Source organism: Propithecus coquereli, unplaced genomic scaffold, assembly GCF_000956105.1.
Source record: "Propithecus coquereli isolate 6110/MARCELLA unplaced genomic scaffold, Pcoq_1.0 Scaffold1, whole genome shotgun sequence".
In the NCBI taxonomy this organism is placed as follows: Eukaryota; Metazoa; Chordata; class Mammalia; order Primates; family Indriidae; genus Propithecus; species Propithecus coquereli.
The window spans coordinates 16,879,833-16,897,304 of NW_012133857.1; the positions used below are offsets into that span (position 1 = coordinate 16,879,833).

Below are 17,472 nucleotides of genomic sequence, written 5' to 3' on the forward strand. Positions count from 1 at the left end.
GATTGCATTTGGCTGCTTTCACTAAAACAGCAAAATTAAATGTTGCAACAGAGACTGTCTGGCCTGCAAAACCCAAAATATTTACTATCTGGTTATTTACAGAAAAAATGTACCACCCCTTAAACTGGGGAGTGATGAGTTTCAGAGGATGTGGACGGTGCGGGGGAGGCTAAGACACCGTCAAGAGAGCAGCACACTCTCCTCTGGTTGAGCCGTTGCCTCAGAACCTTTTCAACACGCGCAGTCGCCACAGCCCACCGGGGCGGGCACACAGACTGAGCCTTTTTGCCATCTAGCGATGCTTCCTGTTGAATCTGAGGCTTGACCATGCCCAGAGTCTCGCTGGGCCAGGGAGAAGGCCTGAGCTGCTCAATTCCACAGTTGTCAGAGGGATGGAGCCGTGGCTCGTTTTCCATGGTGGCTCCTCTCTCAGAACTGAAAATTGCCACTTTCAGTGACAACACATTCAAGGAGAGAAACTTCACAGGTGAGTGGGATACCCAGGTGGCCCTTTGGGAAGCTGCAGGATTGTCGAGGTATCACAGAGGGAAGAGGCTTGTTCTTTTCATCTTATAACGATAGCACGGACAGCAATTCTGGCCACTTCTGGAGTCACCTTTACCCCACTCCTCTGTCCGAATTTGAACCAGAGGCCGTGCAGTGATATGACCTTGGCCTCCTGCAACTTTCCCTTGCCCCAGTCTGTGTGAATCACTGCATATACGTTAACTTCCTAGCCTACTGAGCAGCTCTCCCTGGCATCACAGGCCTGGAAGGGTTGATGGCGAGGACAGGTCTATGGAATGCAGGTCCTGTGAGAGGCCTGCTGACCTAATGGATTCTGACACTGTCATCTGATCAGTCAGCCAACCAACAACTGATTATCAGATGTCACCATGCCAGGGACTGGGAATACAACAGCGCGTAAACACAGGCACAGTTCCTAAAGTTGTGGAACTGGTATCATGGGGGAGCTTCGTATTGATAAAAATCACACGATTACAGATAAAATGAACCCCATGTATTGAGATGGACAGCTACATGGGCAGCTACATTTGGGGAACGCTGTGTATGGCGCCCCTCCAGTATTCTAAGTGCAATTGTACATTCTCAGAATGAGTTAAAGGCTCTGAGAAGTCCTTCAGTGAAGAAACCTGTTTGCCTTTCCTTAAGCTCACCTCTCCCTATATTTCCCAAACTTTTGTTCATTTAAAAAAATGCTTCCTCCTGAGTATTCTGTAGAACGACTTACTGTTCTACAGATCATCTGTGGAAATGCCGCTCTGGGACGCTGCAGAGAAGTGCTGGGGCTGTAGGGAGTGAGCCGCTGGCATGCCCAAAGAGAATATGCCGCTTTAATTTCAATTTACTTTTAATATTATTTTTGTTGCTTGTTTTATAATGTGCACGTTAGTATAAGGGTAGGTAGTACACATGAGTTATAAATAATATGTATGTAGGAGTTACTGCTCAAAAACTTTTTAGTGAAAGAAATGCTTAATCCAAAATGTTCAGAATCACTGGCCCAGAAAATAAAGTGCAGGTATTTTATTCTGGTATTCAGGACCCTCTCAGCTCTGGCCTCGCCTGCTTTTCCTCTCCGAACTCCCCATTATCACCCCCCAATTCTGCCAGTCTGAGATACTCCCTGCCTTCACTTCTCTCTTTCCCCATCTGGGCACACCCTAATCCTCTGGTTTTTAAGGCCCAGCCCCAGTGCATCTTTGATGAAGATCCCTTCTTGCAGCCAGAGGGTTATTTAAAAATTTCTGTCTCTTGAATATCTCATAGCTTCCTGTTGCAGGCGTTGGCCACTTACAGCCCGAAGGCCAAATCTTTTTTGCAATTTTGTAAATTTCTTGTAAATAAAGTTTTACTGGAAGTTAACCAGGCCCATTCATTCATGTGTCGTCTGTGGCTGCTGTCATGCTGCAACAGTATAGTTGAGTAGCTGGTGCAGCGAAGACTCTGTGGCCCACAAAGCCTAGAACATTCACTGTCTGACTCTTGACAGGAAAAGTTTGCTGCCCCCTGCCCTACCAAATTACTCTTAGATACTCGTTGAACCACCATGGTGCAGCCTGGGGCTGGGCCAGGTTCTGGTGGACAAAGCACAGCCACCGCTTTGTCCCTGGTATTTTATATGGTACATTTTGTCCCCTGGATCTGTTCCCTTGTGCCCCCACCACACTTAGTAGATCATCAGATATACACACACACAAAAATTAATTTTCTCTGACCCCAAGGGCAGCAAGGATTCAGAAATACTGAGGTGACTTGGGCTAAACATGTCTTTTCCTCAATCGATCATACGGACAAATCCACTGAGCTTCATAATTATAGCAATGCGTTCCAAGGCCCAAGCGATGATTCTTCTTGTTTATACTGAATCAGCCTTTTCAAAATCAATGCAGAACAGACAAATGAATTCGGGGAGGAGAAGCAGAACACACGGTCATCCCTGGTAAATGATGAGCGCCATTGAGCAAAATCGTGCTTAGGTTTCCATCCTTCATTTGCATTCTGGGCTGTGCAGATGATTCAATTAAATGGCAGTTTCGAAGCTGCCTCCACAGAGTCTGTGCATGAGCCATTACTGCGTTGTCCTTTATCAAGCAGCAGGCTGAGGCTTTATTTTGGTAATTTAACTTCCAGTTACATGAAACAATGGAGGCGAAGGCTCGAGTTCCGGAAAGTGTTGGTATTCTGTGAAGCGCTCGGGTCTATGGAAGATTAAGACTTCCCTTAACGTGGTGCTGTGGGAAGAAGTGCAACTGACATGTTTCCTAGAAACCAGATTCCTCAAAAGAGGGGGGCCTTCCCCTTGGCATTGGTGGTTCATGGGCTGGTCAAGATATTTCTGCACGGTCAAGAGCTTCCTTGGTTGGTGTTTCAGCAGAAGTCTGATTTCTTTTGGTTTGGGGGATGCCATATCACAGTAAATTGTGCTTTAAAAAATAGTTAGGGTTGGAATTAGTCACTTGAGTTCTGTTTTTGTAGAGTTCTTGAATTAATAATTCAAAAGGAATTGAAAGGTCTTTTGTAGCTTTAATTTTTTAATCAAGGCAGATGTTTCTATCTGGAAAAATGCACTATTCTTTAGCATACAACTCAGTGAGTCCTGACAAATGAACACATGTGTGTAATCTGTGCTTCATCAAGATATGCGACATTTCCAGCACTCCGGGAAGCTCTCCTGTGGACCTCCCAGTTGACTCAAACCCTCGCTCCAAGAAGCAACCCCCAATTGCCATCACGATTGAATAATAATTTTGACTGTTCTAGAACTTCATATAAGTGGAATCACACATATGTGCTCTTTTGTCTCTGGCTTCTTTCACTCTTAATATTTGTGAGATTCATTCGTATTTTCAGTGTCTCAGTAATTTGTTCCTGAGTAGCAGTCTACTGTATGACTATCTCACAGGTTTGTTTATCCTTTCTCCTGTTTATGGACATTTGGGGTATTTCTAGTTTGGGGCTGTTAGGATGGGGTTTTCATAAACATTCACCCAAACATTTTTGTCGGCATGTTTTCATTTCTCTTGGGTAAACTCCACTCCTAGGAGTGGAGTTGTCAGGTCATATGGTAGATATATGTTTAACTTCATAAGAAACTGCAAAGTGTTTTCCCAAAGTATTTGCACTATTTTATATTTCCACAAGCAATATATGTGATTTCTGGTTATTGCACATCCTTGGCAACATTTAATATTGTCAGAATTTTTAATTTTAGCTATTCTAATGGGTGTAAAAATGGCAAGTGATTGGGGTTTTATTTTGCACTTGCCTGATGACTAATGATGTTGAACACATTTTGACCTGCATATTGGCCATTCATATACCTTCTTTTGTAAGGTGTCTGTTCAGATCTTTTGCCCATATTGTGATTGGTGTTTCAAGTTCAGTTATAGCAGTTCATTATGTATTCTGGGTATGAGTCATTTGTCAGCTGTGTATTTATGAGTACTTTTTCCTCAACAGTGGCTTTCCTATTTGTTTCATTAACAGTGAATTTGAGGACCAGAAGTTTTGAATTTTTATAACTTTCAAATTACCAATTTTTAAAATTGTAAGTACATTCTGTATCCTAAGAAATTGATACCCACCTGAAGGCCACAAAAGTATTCATAACCTTTTTTCTAAAAGTATTACACGTTTAGTTTTTATACTTAAGTCTATTATCCATCTTGAATTAATATGTATATGATGCGAGTTAGGGAGTGAGAATGTAGTTTTCATATCTTTCATCATTTGATCCAGCACAGTTTGTTGAAAATACAATACTTTTCCCATTGAATTATCCAGACTCCTTTATTGAAAATCAGTTGACTGTGTATGCCCAGCTTTATTTCTGGACTCTACTGTTCCAGTGTTGTTTGTCTATTCTAATGCCAATACCACACTGTTTTGATTAACGAGATTTAGAGGAAGGCTTAAAATCAGGAAATGTAAGTCCTTGGACTTTTTTATTCTTTTTAAAAATTGTTCTGGAAATTGAAGTTCTTTTCATTTCCATATAAAATTTAAAATCAACTTGGCAATTTCTACAAAGAGCCTGTTGAGATGTTGATTAGGATTTTGTTGAATTTATAGATCAGTTTGGGAAGAATTTTCTAAGTCTTGAATAAAGTATCTCTTTCCATTTATGTTTGTCTTAAATTTCAAACAGAAATATTTTGTAGTTGGTAGTATTTTGAAGTTTACAGGCATTGTGCATATTTTAAAAAATTTATACCTAAATAGTTCACGTTTTATGCTATTGTAAGTGCCATTATTTTCGGTTTTAATTTCCAGTTGTTCTTTGTTAGTATATTAAAATGCAATAGATTTTTTAATATTCATCTTGAATTATATGACCTTGCTAACTCTTAAAAAAGTTATAACAACTTTTTAGTACACTATATATGTTGGTATATTATGTGGATTCCTTAGGATTTTCTATATAGACAATCGTGTTGTCTGCAAATAAAGATAATTTTTTCCTTTCTAATTTCAATGACTTTTATTTATTTATTCATCTGACTATATTTTCCAGGACCACCAATATAATACTGAATAGAATTGGTAATATATCTTTGCCTTGTTCCTGATCTTAGGGGAAAACATTCAGTGCTTCTTTATCGATATAATATTAGCTGCAGTTTTTTAATAAATATTCTTTATCGGGTTGAGAACATTTTTTCCTATTTCTAATTTTCCAAGAGTTTTTATGATGAATAATAATTGAATTTTGTCAAATACTTTTTCTGCACCATATGATTTTTCTTCTCTGTTCTGCTAATATGGTAAATTGCATTGATTGATTTTTCAAATGTTAAACCAACCTTGAATTCCTGGGATTAATACAAATTGGTCATAATGTATTATCCTTTTAATTATTAGGTGGATTTCATTTAATTTAATATTTTAAGATTTTTGTGTCCAGGGTCATGAGGAATATTGATGTGCAGTTTTTGTTTCGTTTTTTGAGACAGGGTTTGCTCTGTTGCCAAGGCTAGAGTGCAGTGGTGTCATCATAGTTCAGTGCAACCCCAACTCCTGGGCTCAAGCAATCCTCCTGCCTCAGCCTCCCAAAGTGCTAGGATTACAGGTGTGAGCCACCGCACCCAGCCAATGTTGTTTTTATTATGATTAATTTCAAAAATATTTTTCAACTTCCTATGTCATTTTCTTCCTTGACATGTATATTACTAAGAAGTAGGTTGTTTAATTTCTAAATCTTTAGGACATTTCTGGATAATCTTTTATTGGATATCTAGATATCAATATTTTTATACCAATATTATATATTAATTTCTAAATTTTGTCTATTGTTATCAGAAAACATACCATGTGGGTTTCAGTCATTTCAGATTTATTGAGACTTATTTAATGGCCCAGCCAGCATATGCTCTGGAAAAGAAAGTGTGCTCTGCAGTTGTTAGGTGTGGAGTTCTATAAATGTCAACTATGTTAAGCTGGTATTAAATAAATAGAGTTGCTACATGACCAACCCCCAATATAAATTCTGAGCACTAAGTCTCTCTTGAGCCTCCCTGGCAGACACCATTTCAAGTGTGTTGTTACAATTCATTACTGGAAGAATTAAGTGCAACGTGTGATTACACTGGGACAGAACTATTGGAAGCTTGCATCTGGATTACTCTGGACTTTGCCCCATGTTCCTCTTCCCGTTGCTGATTTTGCTTTGTATCTTTCCACTATAATAAATCTTTTGAAAGTCCAAACTGATTTTTTTCCTATTGATTTCCTGTTTTCAGTTTCATTGATTTTTTTGCTTTGCAAATTAAAAATATATTATTTCATTCTTCTGCGTACTTTGAGTTTAATATGCTCTGCTTTTTCTACTTTCCCAAAGTAGAAGCTTGGATGATTGATTCTAGATCTTTTTGCTTTTCTAATACATGTGTTCAGTGCTACAAAATTTCCTTTTAAGCAGCTTTTGCTGCATCCCACAAATTTTGATAAATTGTATTTTCATTTAGATTAACATTCCTCTTGAGACTTCTTCTTTGATCCATGTGTTATTTAAAAGTATGTTGTTGGATCTCCAAATATTTTGGGACTTTTCAGCTATCTTTCTGTTATTGATTTTGAGTTTAATTTCATTGTGGTCTGAGAGCACACTTTATATGATTTGTATTCTTTTAAATCTGTAGAGGTGTGTTTTATGGCTGAGAATGTGATCTATCTTAGTGCGTGTTCCAAGCAAACATCTTCACATGCTTGAGAAGAATGTGTGTTCTTCTCTTGTTGGATGAAGTATACTATAAATATAAATTAGATTCAATTGATGATGCCATTCACTTCAACTATGTTTTTTTACTAATTTTTTTGCCTCCTGAGTCTGTCAATTACTGATAGAGGGGTAGAGGTGTTGAATTCTTCAACTATAATAGCAGATTCATTTAATTCTCTTTGCAGTTTGATCAGTCTTTGCTTCACATATTTTAACACTCTTTTGCTAGGTGCACACAAATTAAGGATTGCTATGTCTTTTGCAGAGTTGACCTCTTTATCATTAAGTAATATCTTATTCCCTGATAATTTTCCTTGCTTTGAAGTTTGCTTTCTCTGAAATTAAAATACCTACTCTGGCTTTCTTTTGATTAATGTTAGCATGATATATCTTTCTTCATCCTTTTACTTTTAATATATCTGTGTCTTTATGTTTAAAGTGGGTTTCCTGTGGACAAAATATAGTTGGGTCTTTTTTTTTAATCCACTCTGATAGTCTCTGTCTTTTAATTGATGTATTTAAACCATTCACATTTAAGCAATTATTGATATAGTTGGATTAATATGTACCATAATTATAATAATATTTCATTTATTGTCCTTGTTCTTCCTTTTTTGGTCTTCTATTCTTTTTCTGCCTTCTCTTATTTTAATTGAGCATGTTATGTGACTTAATTTTCACTCCTCTCTCGGAGTATAAATTATAATTCCTTTTAAAATTATTTTAGTAGTTGCCCTAGAGTTTGCAGTTATACATTTACAACTAATTTAAAACCATTTTCAAATGACCCTATCACACTTCATGGGTAGTGTAGGTATTCTATAATGAGTGTCTTAGCCCACCTGTGCTGCTATAACAGAATACCTGAGACTGAGTAATTTATAAAGAACAGAAATTTTTTAGTTTTTCACAGTTCTAGAGGCTAGAAAGCCCAAGATCAAGGCACCAGCCTATTTGGTGTCTAGTGAGGGCTGCTCTCTGCTTCCAAGATGGCACTTTATGCTGTATCCTCTGGAGGGGAGGAATGTTGTTTTCTCACATGGCAGAAGCCAGAATGGCAAAAGGGATGAACTTTCTCTGTCAAGCCCTTATATGAAGACATCTAATCCCATTAGTAAGGGAGGAACCCTCATGGCCTAATCACCTCTAATGACCCCACAACTTAATACCCTCATACTGGCAATACCTGAATTTTGGAGGGGACACATTCAAATCACAGCACAAAGTATTTCCCATTCCTCCCTTTGCTGTCATTCATTTTGCTTATTCACAGACTATAATCACCCAATAATTAGTTGCTATTATTATTTTGAGCAAGCTATTATATGTTAGATTAGTTAAGAATAAGAAAAATTAAATATTTAATTTACCTTCATTTATTCCTACTCTAACACTCTTTTCTTTATGTGGATAAGAGTTTCTGACCTGTATAATTTTCCTTCTCTCTTAAGAACTTTTAACATTTCTTGCAAGGCAGGTCTGTTGGCAACAGATTCCCTCATTTTTGGCTGTCTGAGAAGGTCTTTATTTCTTCTTACTTGCAAAGGACAATTTCACTAGATACAGAATTCTGGGTTGATGGATTTTTTTTCTTTGAGCACTTCAAGTATTTCAGTCCATTCTCTTCTTGCTTACATATTAATAGTTTCTGAGGAGAAGTCTGATGTAATCCTTTTCCTTGTTCCTCTGTAGGTAAGATCCACCCCCCTTTCCCTGGCTTCTTTCAGGATTTTCTCTTTATCTTTGATTTTCTGCAGTTGGGATATGATATGTGTAGGTGTAGATTTTTGTAATATTCATTGTACTTGGTGTTCTCTGAGCTTCCTAAATCTGTGCTTTGGTGTTTGTGATTAATTTTGGAAAATTCTCAGCCATTGTTATTTCAAATATTTCTTCAATTTCCTTCTCTCTTTCTTCTCCATCTGGTACTCCCATTCTACATATGTTACACCTTTTGTAATTGTCCCAAAGTTCTTGGATATTCTGATCCTTTTTGCTCTTTTCTCTTTGCTTCTCAGTTTGGGAAGTTTCTGTTACCGTATCTTCAAGCTGTGTGCAGTCTACTGATGAGCCATCAAAGGCATTCTTCATTTCCATTACAGTGTTTTTGATTTCTAGCATTTATTATTGATTCTTTCATAGACTATCCATCTCTCTGCTACTGTTACATCTGTTCCTGCTGTTATCCACTTTTCCATTAGTCCCCTTGGCACATCAATCATAGTCATTTCAAGGTTCTGTTAATTCCACCCACTGGCCGCCGTGCACAGTGGATGCGAGCACAGACTCTGGAGATAGACTGCCTGCATCTGGATTCTGGCCACGCTGATCAGCTGTGGAATCTTTGGCAGGGGGCGTGAATTCTTTATACCTTGGTTTCCTCACCTGCAAAGTGAGAACACTCATAAATCTACTTCATAACATTAAGAGATCAAATGAGATAACACATGAAAAGGACTTGGAATAATTTCTGACACGAAGTAAGCTTTCTGTATGTGTCAGCTGATGATGTAGCCATTTGTAAAACGTGCCGGCACACACCCATCTGAGGGCCTTTTCCCTTGCCGTCCTCTCTGTTTAGGACACTTGCCCCAGATGCCATCACCACTGGCTTCCTGCCCTCATTGTCTCAACACGAGTGTCACTGTAGCAGTGAGATGTGCCCCGAGCACCAAATGTAAACACACAGCCCTTCTACTTCTGCTCTTCCCCTTGCTCTGTTTTATTATCTTTCCAAAGCAAGTGTGATGCTCTGACATGTTATATATTTACTTGTTATCTTTTGTGGATTTTCAGCCTCCTTCACCTTAAATATAGGCTGTTAGTGGCATGGTATCTTTCCAAAATTTAAAGAATTAAAATGTTTTTAGGGCCGTTTTCTCCATATTCACACAAAGAAGTACTGTGTTGCCCCTTGAATTTATGCTTTCCAAGAATATTTAATGACATTGTCAAGTACTTATATAATGCTATCACACCTGTATAAAAGCAGCCGTAGTCAGTACATAAGACTGAAAGAGATTGTGTGAGCAGGTCAGGGTCCGCAAATGTCGGGACGGCATATGGCCTCTGCCCCGGGACTATCTGAGGTCGCGGCCCTCTGCCCTCAGCTGCATGTAATGGTTTTTGACTTTCTCTTTCAGTATGAATACTTCAATGCTGTGCTGATAAATGAAAGGGACAAAGACGGGAATTTTTTGGAGCTGGGAAAGGAATTCATCTTAGCCCCAAATGACCATTTTAATAATTTGCCTGTGAATATCAGTCTGAGTGACGTCCAAGTGCCAACGAACATGTACAACAAAGGTAAGACTCCGGGCTGCTGCTCCTTTTATGGGGTAAAGAGTAGGGGGTTTGAGAAGCAGGGGCTGGCTGGTTTGGGATAAAGTTTTTTTTTTTTTTTCTTTTTAAAGAACAATTACAAGCTGAATGTGTGAAGCGTCAACTGGATAGGTGAAGGGCGTACCTGTTCTGCTTGGAGATTCTGGGCTTGCTGTTTCTCCAATTGGTGTTTATTATACATTAAGCTCTCTAACATGTAGTCCAGGGGTTGGCAAACCTTTTCTATAAAGGGCCAGATAGTAAATATCTCAGGCTTTACCAGCCATATAGTCTCTCCTGCAACTACTCAGCTCTGCTGTTCATGCACAAAAGCAGCTATAGACAATATGTGAGGTCAGTGGGCATTGCTGTGTGTCAGTCAAACTTTTTATCTATGAAAAGAGATGGCTGGCTTTAACCTGCAGGCATAGCTTGCTGACCCCTGATGTAACCTCTCCCTTTCCTTCCTCTATTCCCTGGAATGGTATTTAAGGGTTGGGGAGCTCCTGGGTTGCAGTGGAATCAGTTTTGGTCTTTTTTCAGAACACAAAGCAGCATGGATGTTAATGGATTCCCTATTTCCAGGCTTTTATACCTCAAATCTAGTCTTCACATAGACACTAGAGTTTTTTCCCCAAAATTCCCATCTGCCCATTCCAATTGGCTTTATGGTGGCCAAGGACTGGGCTCTGACATCAGATGGCCTCTGGCTAGACCCTGAGTTCCACCTCTTTCTGGCTGTGACCTTGGGTGTTATCACCTCATCTTTTTAGGTCCTAGTCTCCTCATCTCAGTGATGTGAATAATAATCATGTCTCCCTCATGGGGTGGTTGTGAGGACTGAATGAGATGATGTTTATGAAGGACTGAAGTTGTTGTCAACATCTTTATCCTATCATTACTGAGTAGGAGTTTGCTCTACTTTGCCATACATGAGAGGCTCCAAAAAAAAAAAAAAAAAAAGCGCTATCCTCCTAGAAAAATAAATTAGAAAGTCATGGCATTTTTACATGGGACAAGTAAAAACATTCCCCACTGTCTGCCATCAAGGTTTCAAAGATACTGGGCCCGTTTCTGTCACCGCGTCAGGTTCAGAATCACGTACGAGGCTGCAGCAGTGAAGAACAAGGAATGTTGACGTGAGCCCTGCTCTCCCCTGGGGGCTGTGTGGTCCTAGGCAGGCAGCTTCTGAGCCTCCTGAGCCTCAGCTTCCCTCCTTAGGGATAAAGGTACTGCACCCTCTGAGGGTTATGAGAGGATATGCAATGACGTGTGTCTAGCCCTTAGCACAGCAGCGGCATGGGACAGCCATCAGTGAGTCTGGGCTGCCATCGTTACTGTCAGAAAATAACATGAATGTAACTGCGCTTCTAAATTGTCCTAGGTCACTGTTTAAGGAGCTTGGTCAGTGATTAAAAAGCTTCCAACTCACTCTCTCTGAAACACTTTTCTCGTGGCTATTCTTTGTGGCGGCATACCTAACCTCTCCCTTTCCTGGGCTCTCTGTTGCCCATCCTGGAGGCTCAGTGGAGGCAGGACCCCATTCGTTACCTGTTTGGATGGTTATTGGGGATCCCGTGGTAAACCAGACACAGCCCTTCCCCCAGGGGCTTCACAGTTTAGTTGGGGAGCAGACAGGTAATGAGGTCATTAGAACACTGTGTGTCACATATGGGCCACAGCATGGACAGCCCGGGGACAGCGGGAGAGCCAGTGATGACGGGATCTCCCCAGTTGTTCATGTGGGCAGAGACACAAGTTTGTCTTTTTTCTTTCTCCCTCTTAGAGAAAGTGGTGTCAGTCTAACCTACTCTCAGAGAGCTCTGGACTGGGCCACATCCTATGACCTAATCTTTACTTTGGACTCTTCCTTAGGGAACAAGTGGAACCAAACCTTGGGGGGCTGAGCTCAGCTATACTGGGTGGAGTTTATTCCTCCAAGATAACCTTGTCAGCCGATGGCGTCCTAAATGAAATTGCTCCTTTTCGTGCGGTGTGGCTGGAAGAAAGCCATCTTCTTAGCATTAAAAACATTCTCAAGATGAAAAAGTGATGAGATTTTACGGAACAATTTCAGATATATAACAAGCCAGAACGATCTTTTAAAATATGACAGCTGCTTCAGGCTTGCTTGAGCCATTAGCACCATTACAGAGATTTAATTGCACCTTGAGCTTTAAATTGTGTAATTGTACCTTTTGATGGTGGCAACACGTAAGGGAGACACCATTGATCACACAAGCTGTAGAATTGTTCTCATGAGGATCTCTAGGCAGAATATAATGGATAGTCAGATTTCTTGAGCCATGGGAGGTAGAAAATGACATTTAAGGTCATTGTCAGCAGCCCCTGTGGGGTCTGCCTACCACCCCTGCCCAGACTCGATCATCATCCCCCAGCCCCGGGCGTGGGGCATAGACATGGGGCGTGGGTCAAGCCAGGTGCTCTATCTTGTCTCAGCTAGGCGGTGTCTGCTCACGGGAGAGGGGCAGGCACTTCAGGCAAATTCCTGTCTCCACTCTACCTAATTCAAAGCAGCCCCAGTCTTTTTTCTTTCCAAACTGCAGACATACATTTCATGTTTAGAAGGCCCTCCAGCTCAGATCTCGTTGTTGATGACATGTACTCAAAACACATGCTTGGAGCTTGGTCACTGGCTATGTATTTCCATGTTGTTTCTGGGTTGGAAATCTTGCCCCCAACAAAGAGAACCAATACCATTCTCTCCTGGCAGCCAGGCCCCCCGTGGATACGTAGTAGTATGGTTTGATAACTTGCTCAGGAGCTGCTGTGTGCTGTGTTCTTGGGCATAATTTCTTGTCCTAGAAGAAACTGGCAGGCGGACTCTACCTGCTCTCTGCAGTGCGCTCTCCACCTCCTTGGCTGGGCCTTGCAGTCAGGCTGTCCAGCCGAGTCAGCGCCTTCCTCTGTGCTTCAGATGTCTTTCTCTTATGCACTGAAAGAGACTAAAGCTTCAAAGTGGGCGACATGCGGGCAAGGTGTGCCCGTGGGAACTCCAAGAGCCATAATCCTAGAGTCTTTAGAAATGCATCTTAGCGTCCTCAGGGTGCCTGATACAGCAGTGTTTTCACGAAACCTCTTCAACAGACGTTCGCTGAATGGCTGCTCTGGCATCCCTAGCCTGTGAGTCTTACTATCCGGGAGACTTTGAAGACCAGTGGCCGATACCTTAACGCTGTAAACGACTTCATATCCCCAATGGGGAAAGCACGGGACAGGATGCTTTTGTGAGAACTGTTGTGATCTGGCAGAGGATTCAGTTAAAGGTGAACTCTTTTTAAGATACTTTCTAGGCTGAAGTGGCATAAAATTTATATACGCACACACATAGGTACATAGACACACACATACGTATTAACATGTTATATATTACGGTGAAGGGGAGGTGCGAATTGCAAGACGCAGCCTAGACCACTCCTTCATCTTCTACGTCTGGCTGAGACGGGGCTGCGAGGCGATGCTTTTCTTGGGGGTCTAGCCCCTGAAAATGAAAAGAGCTCCAGGAAAAGGTAGACCCATAACGACCATTGCAGAGCCCAAAAAATCAATCTGTCTGTTACAATCTGATAGTTTCTTCTAAAAAGCCCAAGAAAAGTCCAGAAAGGCGGATTGGGTCCCCTGCTTAGAAGCGGAATATGTGTGCTGCCATAGGGATGGGCAGGATCGCCGGATCTGGATTTGTCAGATGTCTGAACCTATTTTTCAAATGTTGGGTTTGATAAAATGCAAAATGCATTTTGCCAAGCACTTTTCCCCTTAATTACACTTGTATATTTTAAGGGAAATTTAATCCATATGTTTCTGATTTGTTTACACGGAAATCATTAAAATGTTGTTTTTCAAGAGCCATTTGATGTGCAAGAAGGCTCATGAACCTTTTAAAAAGCTGTTTAAAATTCTCTGCTTTCTCTTTGTTTCTTTTCCCTCTGCACGTGTGTGTATGTGAGAGAGAGAGCGAGCACGCGTGCACAAGTGAGCAAGAGTGACTAACCCCAGGACATTAAAAACAAATTCTTACTCTAAATGGTTTTTCTCCTTGGGTTCTGAGCATTTGGAGTAGGCTAGAATCTTGTGTCTGTGTCTGTGTCCCGGCCCTGACCGAATGTGGTGGTGATATGGCCATAAGTTGGAACTGGGAGTCAAGGTCAGAGGAAGGAGGCCAGAGCACACTGCTTCGACCTGAGAGAAAGACCTTCAGGAAGCTGGAGTCCTCACCAAGGCCCAGGGAACTTTCCCAAACTGTATCTGGTTTTCAGGAACCCCTGTTCCATCAGTGTGAGTGCAGCAGGACTAAGGTGTTTGGCAAAACACACACAAGACAGTGCCACTGAAGTGATTCCAGAGTTGTCATCCCAAAGTACTCATAGCTTTTCTCTTCTAGTTTGTAAATGATATTTTTATATCACAGAATAACTATGACTTAAGATTCACAGGTTGAGTGACTGGGTTCAAGTTTTACTGGCAATTCCCTCACACTTCTGAATGTGTATGTGTGCACATGTGCACACAAACATAGGTCTGCATAGATGTGTGTGTGTGTGTCTGTGTGTGTGTGTGTGCACATAGGTTCGTGTCTGTATTTTCTCATGGAGGGAGGGTATCATGTGGCCCTTCATGGCCCCTCAACCCTATGCTAACCTTATGTTTAGCCTTGAAGTTGCACTTGATTAATGAGAGAGTGGATGGATGGATGGATAAGCAGATTACTTACCAAGAACCACACTCTGTGTACTGAGCACTTTAACTGCATTATCTCATTGACAGCAGCCCTACATGTTATTAGGCAGCAGTGGGGCCCACCATCCTCCAAGGCAAACCTTCCACAGCCTCTGTTCTGGGGTTGAGTCCAGGGACTTTACATGGGGTAAATCTCAAAGGCATCACTTTAGGTGCCAAGTGATTATTCCCCAAAATGCAAGTGGGAAAGAAGTTTACACAGCCTGCCTAAGGCTCCCTACAACACTGTTCTTGTCTGCTGATCCCCTTTCTCCCCAGCTACTACCCTCCGAAGTCCTGATCTCTCTGTCCTGCTCTACTGTGGGGCTCTCCCTGGAGCATCAGGGAAATCTTTGCGGGGAGCAGGCTTGGACTTGCAGCCAGTGCACTGAGCACCAGCATGGGGGACTGGGAAAAGCATTTCACTCTTGGGGCCTCCTTTCCTGATCTGTAAGGTGTAAAGTGTCATTTTGAGCATGAAAGGAGGGGAAGGTGTAGCACCCAGCACAGTACCTGGCACACAGAAGCACTCGGTACACTCTGACTCTCCACCCCTAACCAGCTTCCAGCTCCCTGCAAACCAGGTGGGCTCCCCTTGCTGCCCTGCCAGAAACCTGCAGGGGATGCCCACCCTGCTTCCCTTCAGCACTGTGTGTAGAATCAAATACAAGCGAGCTCACAAGCTGACTCTGGCTTTCTGCCCTCTTTTCCTGGGTACCCCATTCCTCCTCTTCCTGGCCGTGCCAGATCTGGGTACTCTAGATTCCCTGAACAGCCCCGGCTTAGGCTCTGACCTCCAGTTGAGGATGCTTCCCCCCTACACTCTGGGAAGGCCTGTCCTGTCCTTAGAGGCCAGCGCCGCAGCTGATAGACATCACGCTAGCACCTATCTCATGGGGTTTTTGAGGATTAAATGAAAGTGCAGGTTAAGCACTTCAGACTGTGGCTACTATGTGGCAAAAGCTCACTGAGAGCCTCGACAGCTAGTATTGTTCTAGGAAGTATGATAGTGCAGCCCACAGAGGCATGGTGCATGCCTGGGAATATCTCTGACACTGGGCCAGGTAACTTTTTTTTTCCCTGCACCTTGGGAACTCTTTAATCACTGCAGTCATACATCAAGAAATTCAGTGAACAGAGAACAGCAGGGAACCGAGCACGAGGTTGGAGGCCTATGAACACTTCGACAGGGTACCGGGTCTCTGATCTCTGCACCGGGCCTCCACGCGCTCATCGTGCTGGGACATGGGGAGCCTTTGTGTGTCTATGTCCTACTGCTCGGGTCACCTGGCTGCCGAGACCCTTGGTGTCATTATCAATTAAATTGTGCAGGGCTTCAAATAATGCTCTTTGCTTTCCTTTTGCCTGTGACCAGGGCTCTCAGAGGGGCCTGGGGGCCCTCAGGTGTTTGGTAGTCCTGGTTTGGCAGGGACATGAAGGAAATCTTCTTTCTCACTTCTCACTCTCTTTTGTTCTTCCCAACTGCAAGCTGATGGAAACTGCTGTCCAGAACACATTATTTGCCCATTGTCCTTGGAGACACTCACCTGGGCATTAGTCAACTGCTGCCTCCCTCTACCAGTTTTCTTCCTTCAGGTAATATTTACATGGTGCTTACTGTGTGCCAGGCTATGGTCTAATGTGATCTAACAGTGCAATCCCCACAACTCAGTGAAGTAGGAGCCATTATTATTCCCATTTTACATGAGAGAAAACTGAGGCTTAGAGACTTGATCAGAATTCCTCAGCTAGCAAAGGGTGAGTCAGCTTGTGAACCTGATGCTTTGACTTCAGAACCACTGGGGTACACTGCCTCTCTATACTATGTCCTACATGCCACCGTATCCCCCACCCATGGCTGTGCCGAGTATTCAGCTAGCTGTGTCATGCCTGTTTACACGCACACTTTATACGTGCCACAAATGGAAGGCCCTGTTTTTGTCAAATCGTGCTATTTTCTTCTCAGCATGTGAAAATCCATCACAAATGAAAACTAGTCTTATTTTACATAAACACTTCCAATCTCTTCCCTTTATCAAAATAATGTTGCAGCAAAAAGTCATTTTAAAAATGTAAAGCAAATTCTGCACCAGAATGCCAATGGGTACCAACTGCTCACACATTGGGGATATTTCTGTCGGAAATGAGATGGTTCCACATTTAATCCTGCAAACCTGCCATTCCAAAATATGTACAAGACAAGCGAGTAAGGAGGTAATGATTCATAATGCAAGAAGGCTCTTCTCCTCACCAGAAAGTTCACCGCAGTGTTTTTAGGAGATGCGAGTCCCTCCACCGGAGCAACTGGAGTGGCACGTGCAGAGCTGGGTTTCTGTGGGACCCACCATCAACTCTTGATTTAGTAAACATTCGTGGAGCACCTCTCGTGTGTCCCTCTAGCGTGAGGGGCTGTGGTGAGGAATGGGCAGGCTCTGCCCATGTTCTCGTGGAGCCGACAGCTCCGTGGGGAGGCAGATGGGCAGTAACCACACAGCTGAGTGTGCGATGCCCCCAGGAGGGCGTGCAGTATGGAGGACAGGGCTGTGGTACAATGAGAGGATGGCCCCAGGGGGAGTGGTCAGGTTAGGGGGATGTCTTCCTGAGGAAGACAAGCTCAGCTGCCATCTGAAAGATGAGTAGGAGATAATTAAACCAAGGTCTGGGGCATGGGG

General features: G+C 42.3%; 1 protein-coding gene across 1 annotated transcript in view; it reads left to right on the plus strand.

Moving 5' to 3' along the window:
* CACNA2D3 (calcium channel, voltage-dependent, alpha 2/delta subunit 3) overlaps positions 1-17,472 on the plus strand; it is an 869,108-nt gene that overhangs the window by 325,911 nt on the left and 525,725 nt on the right. Inside the window, exon 5 of the mRNA XM_012643362.1 lies at positions 9,886-10,048. Coding sequence (XP_012498816.1) covers positions 9,886-10,048 — 163 coding nt within the window. The remainder of the gene's footprint in view (positions 1-9,885; positions 10,049-17,472) is intronic.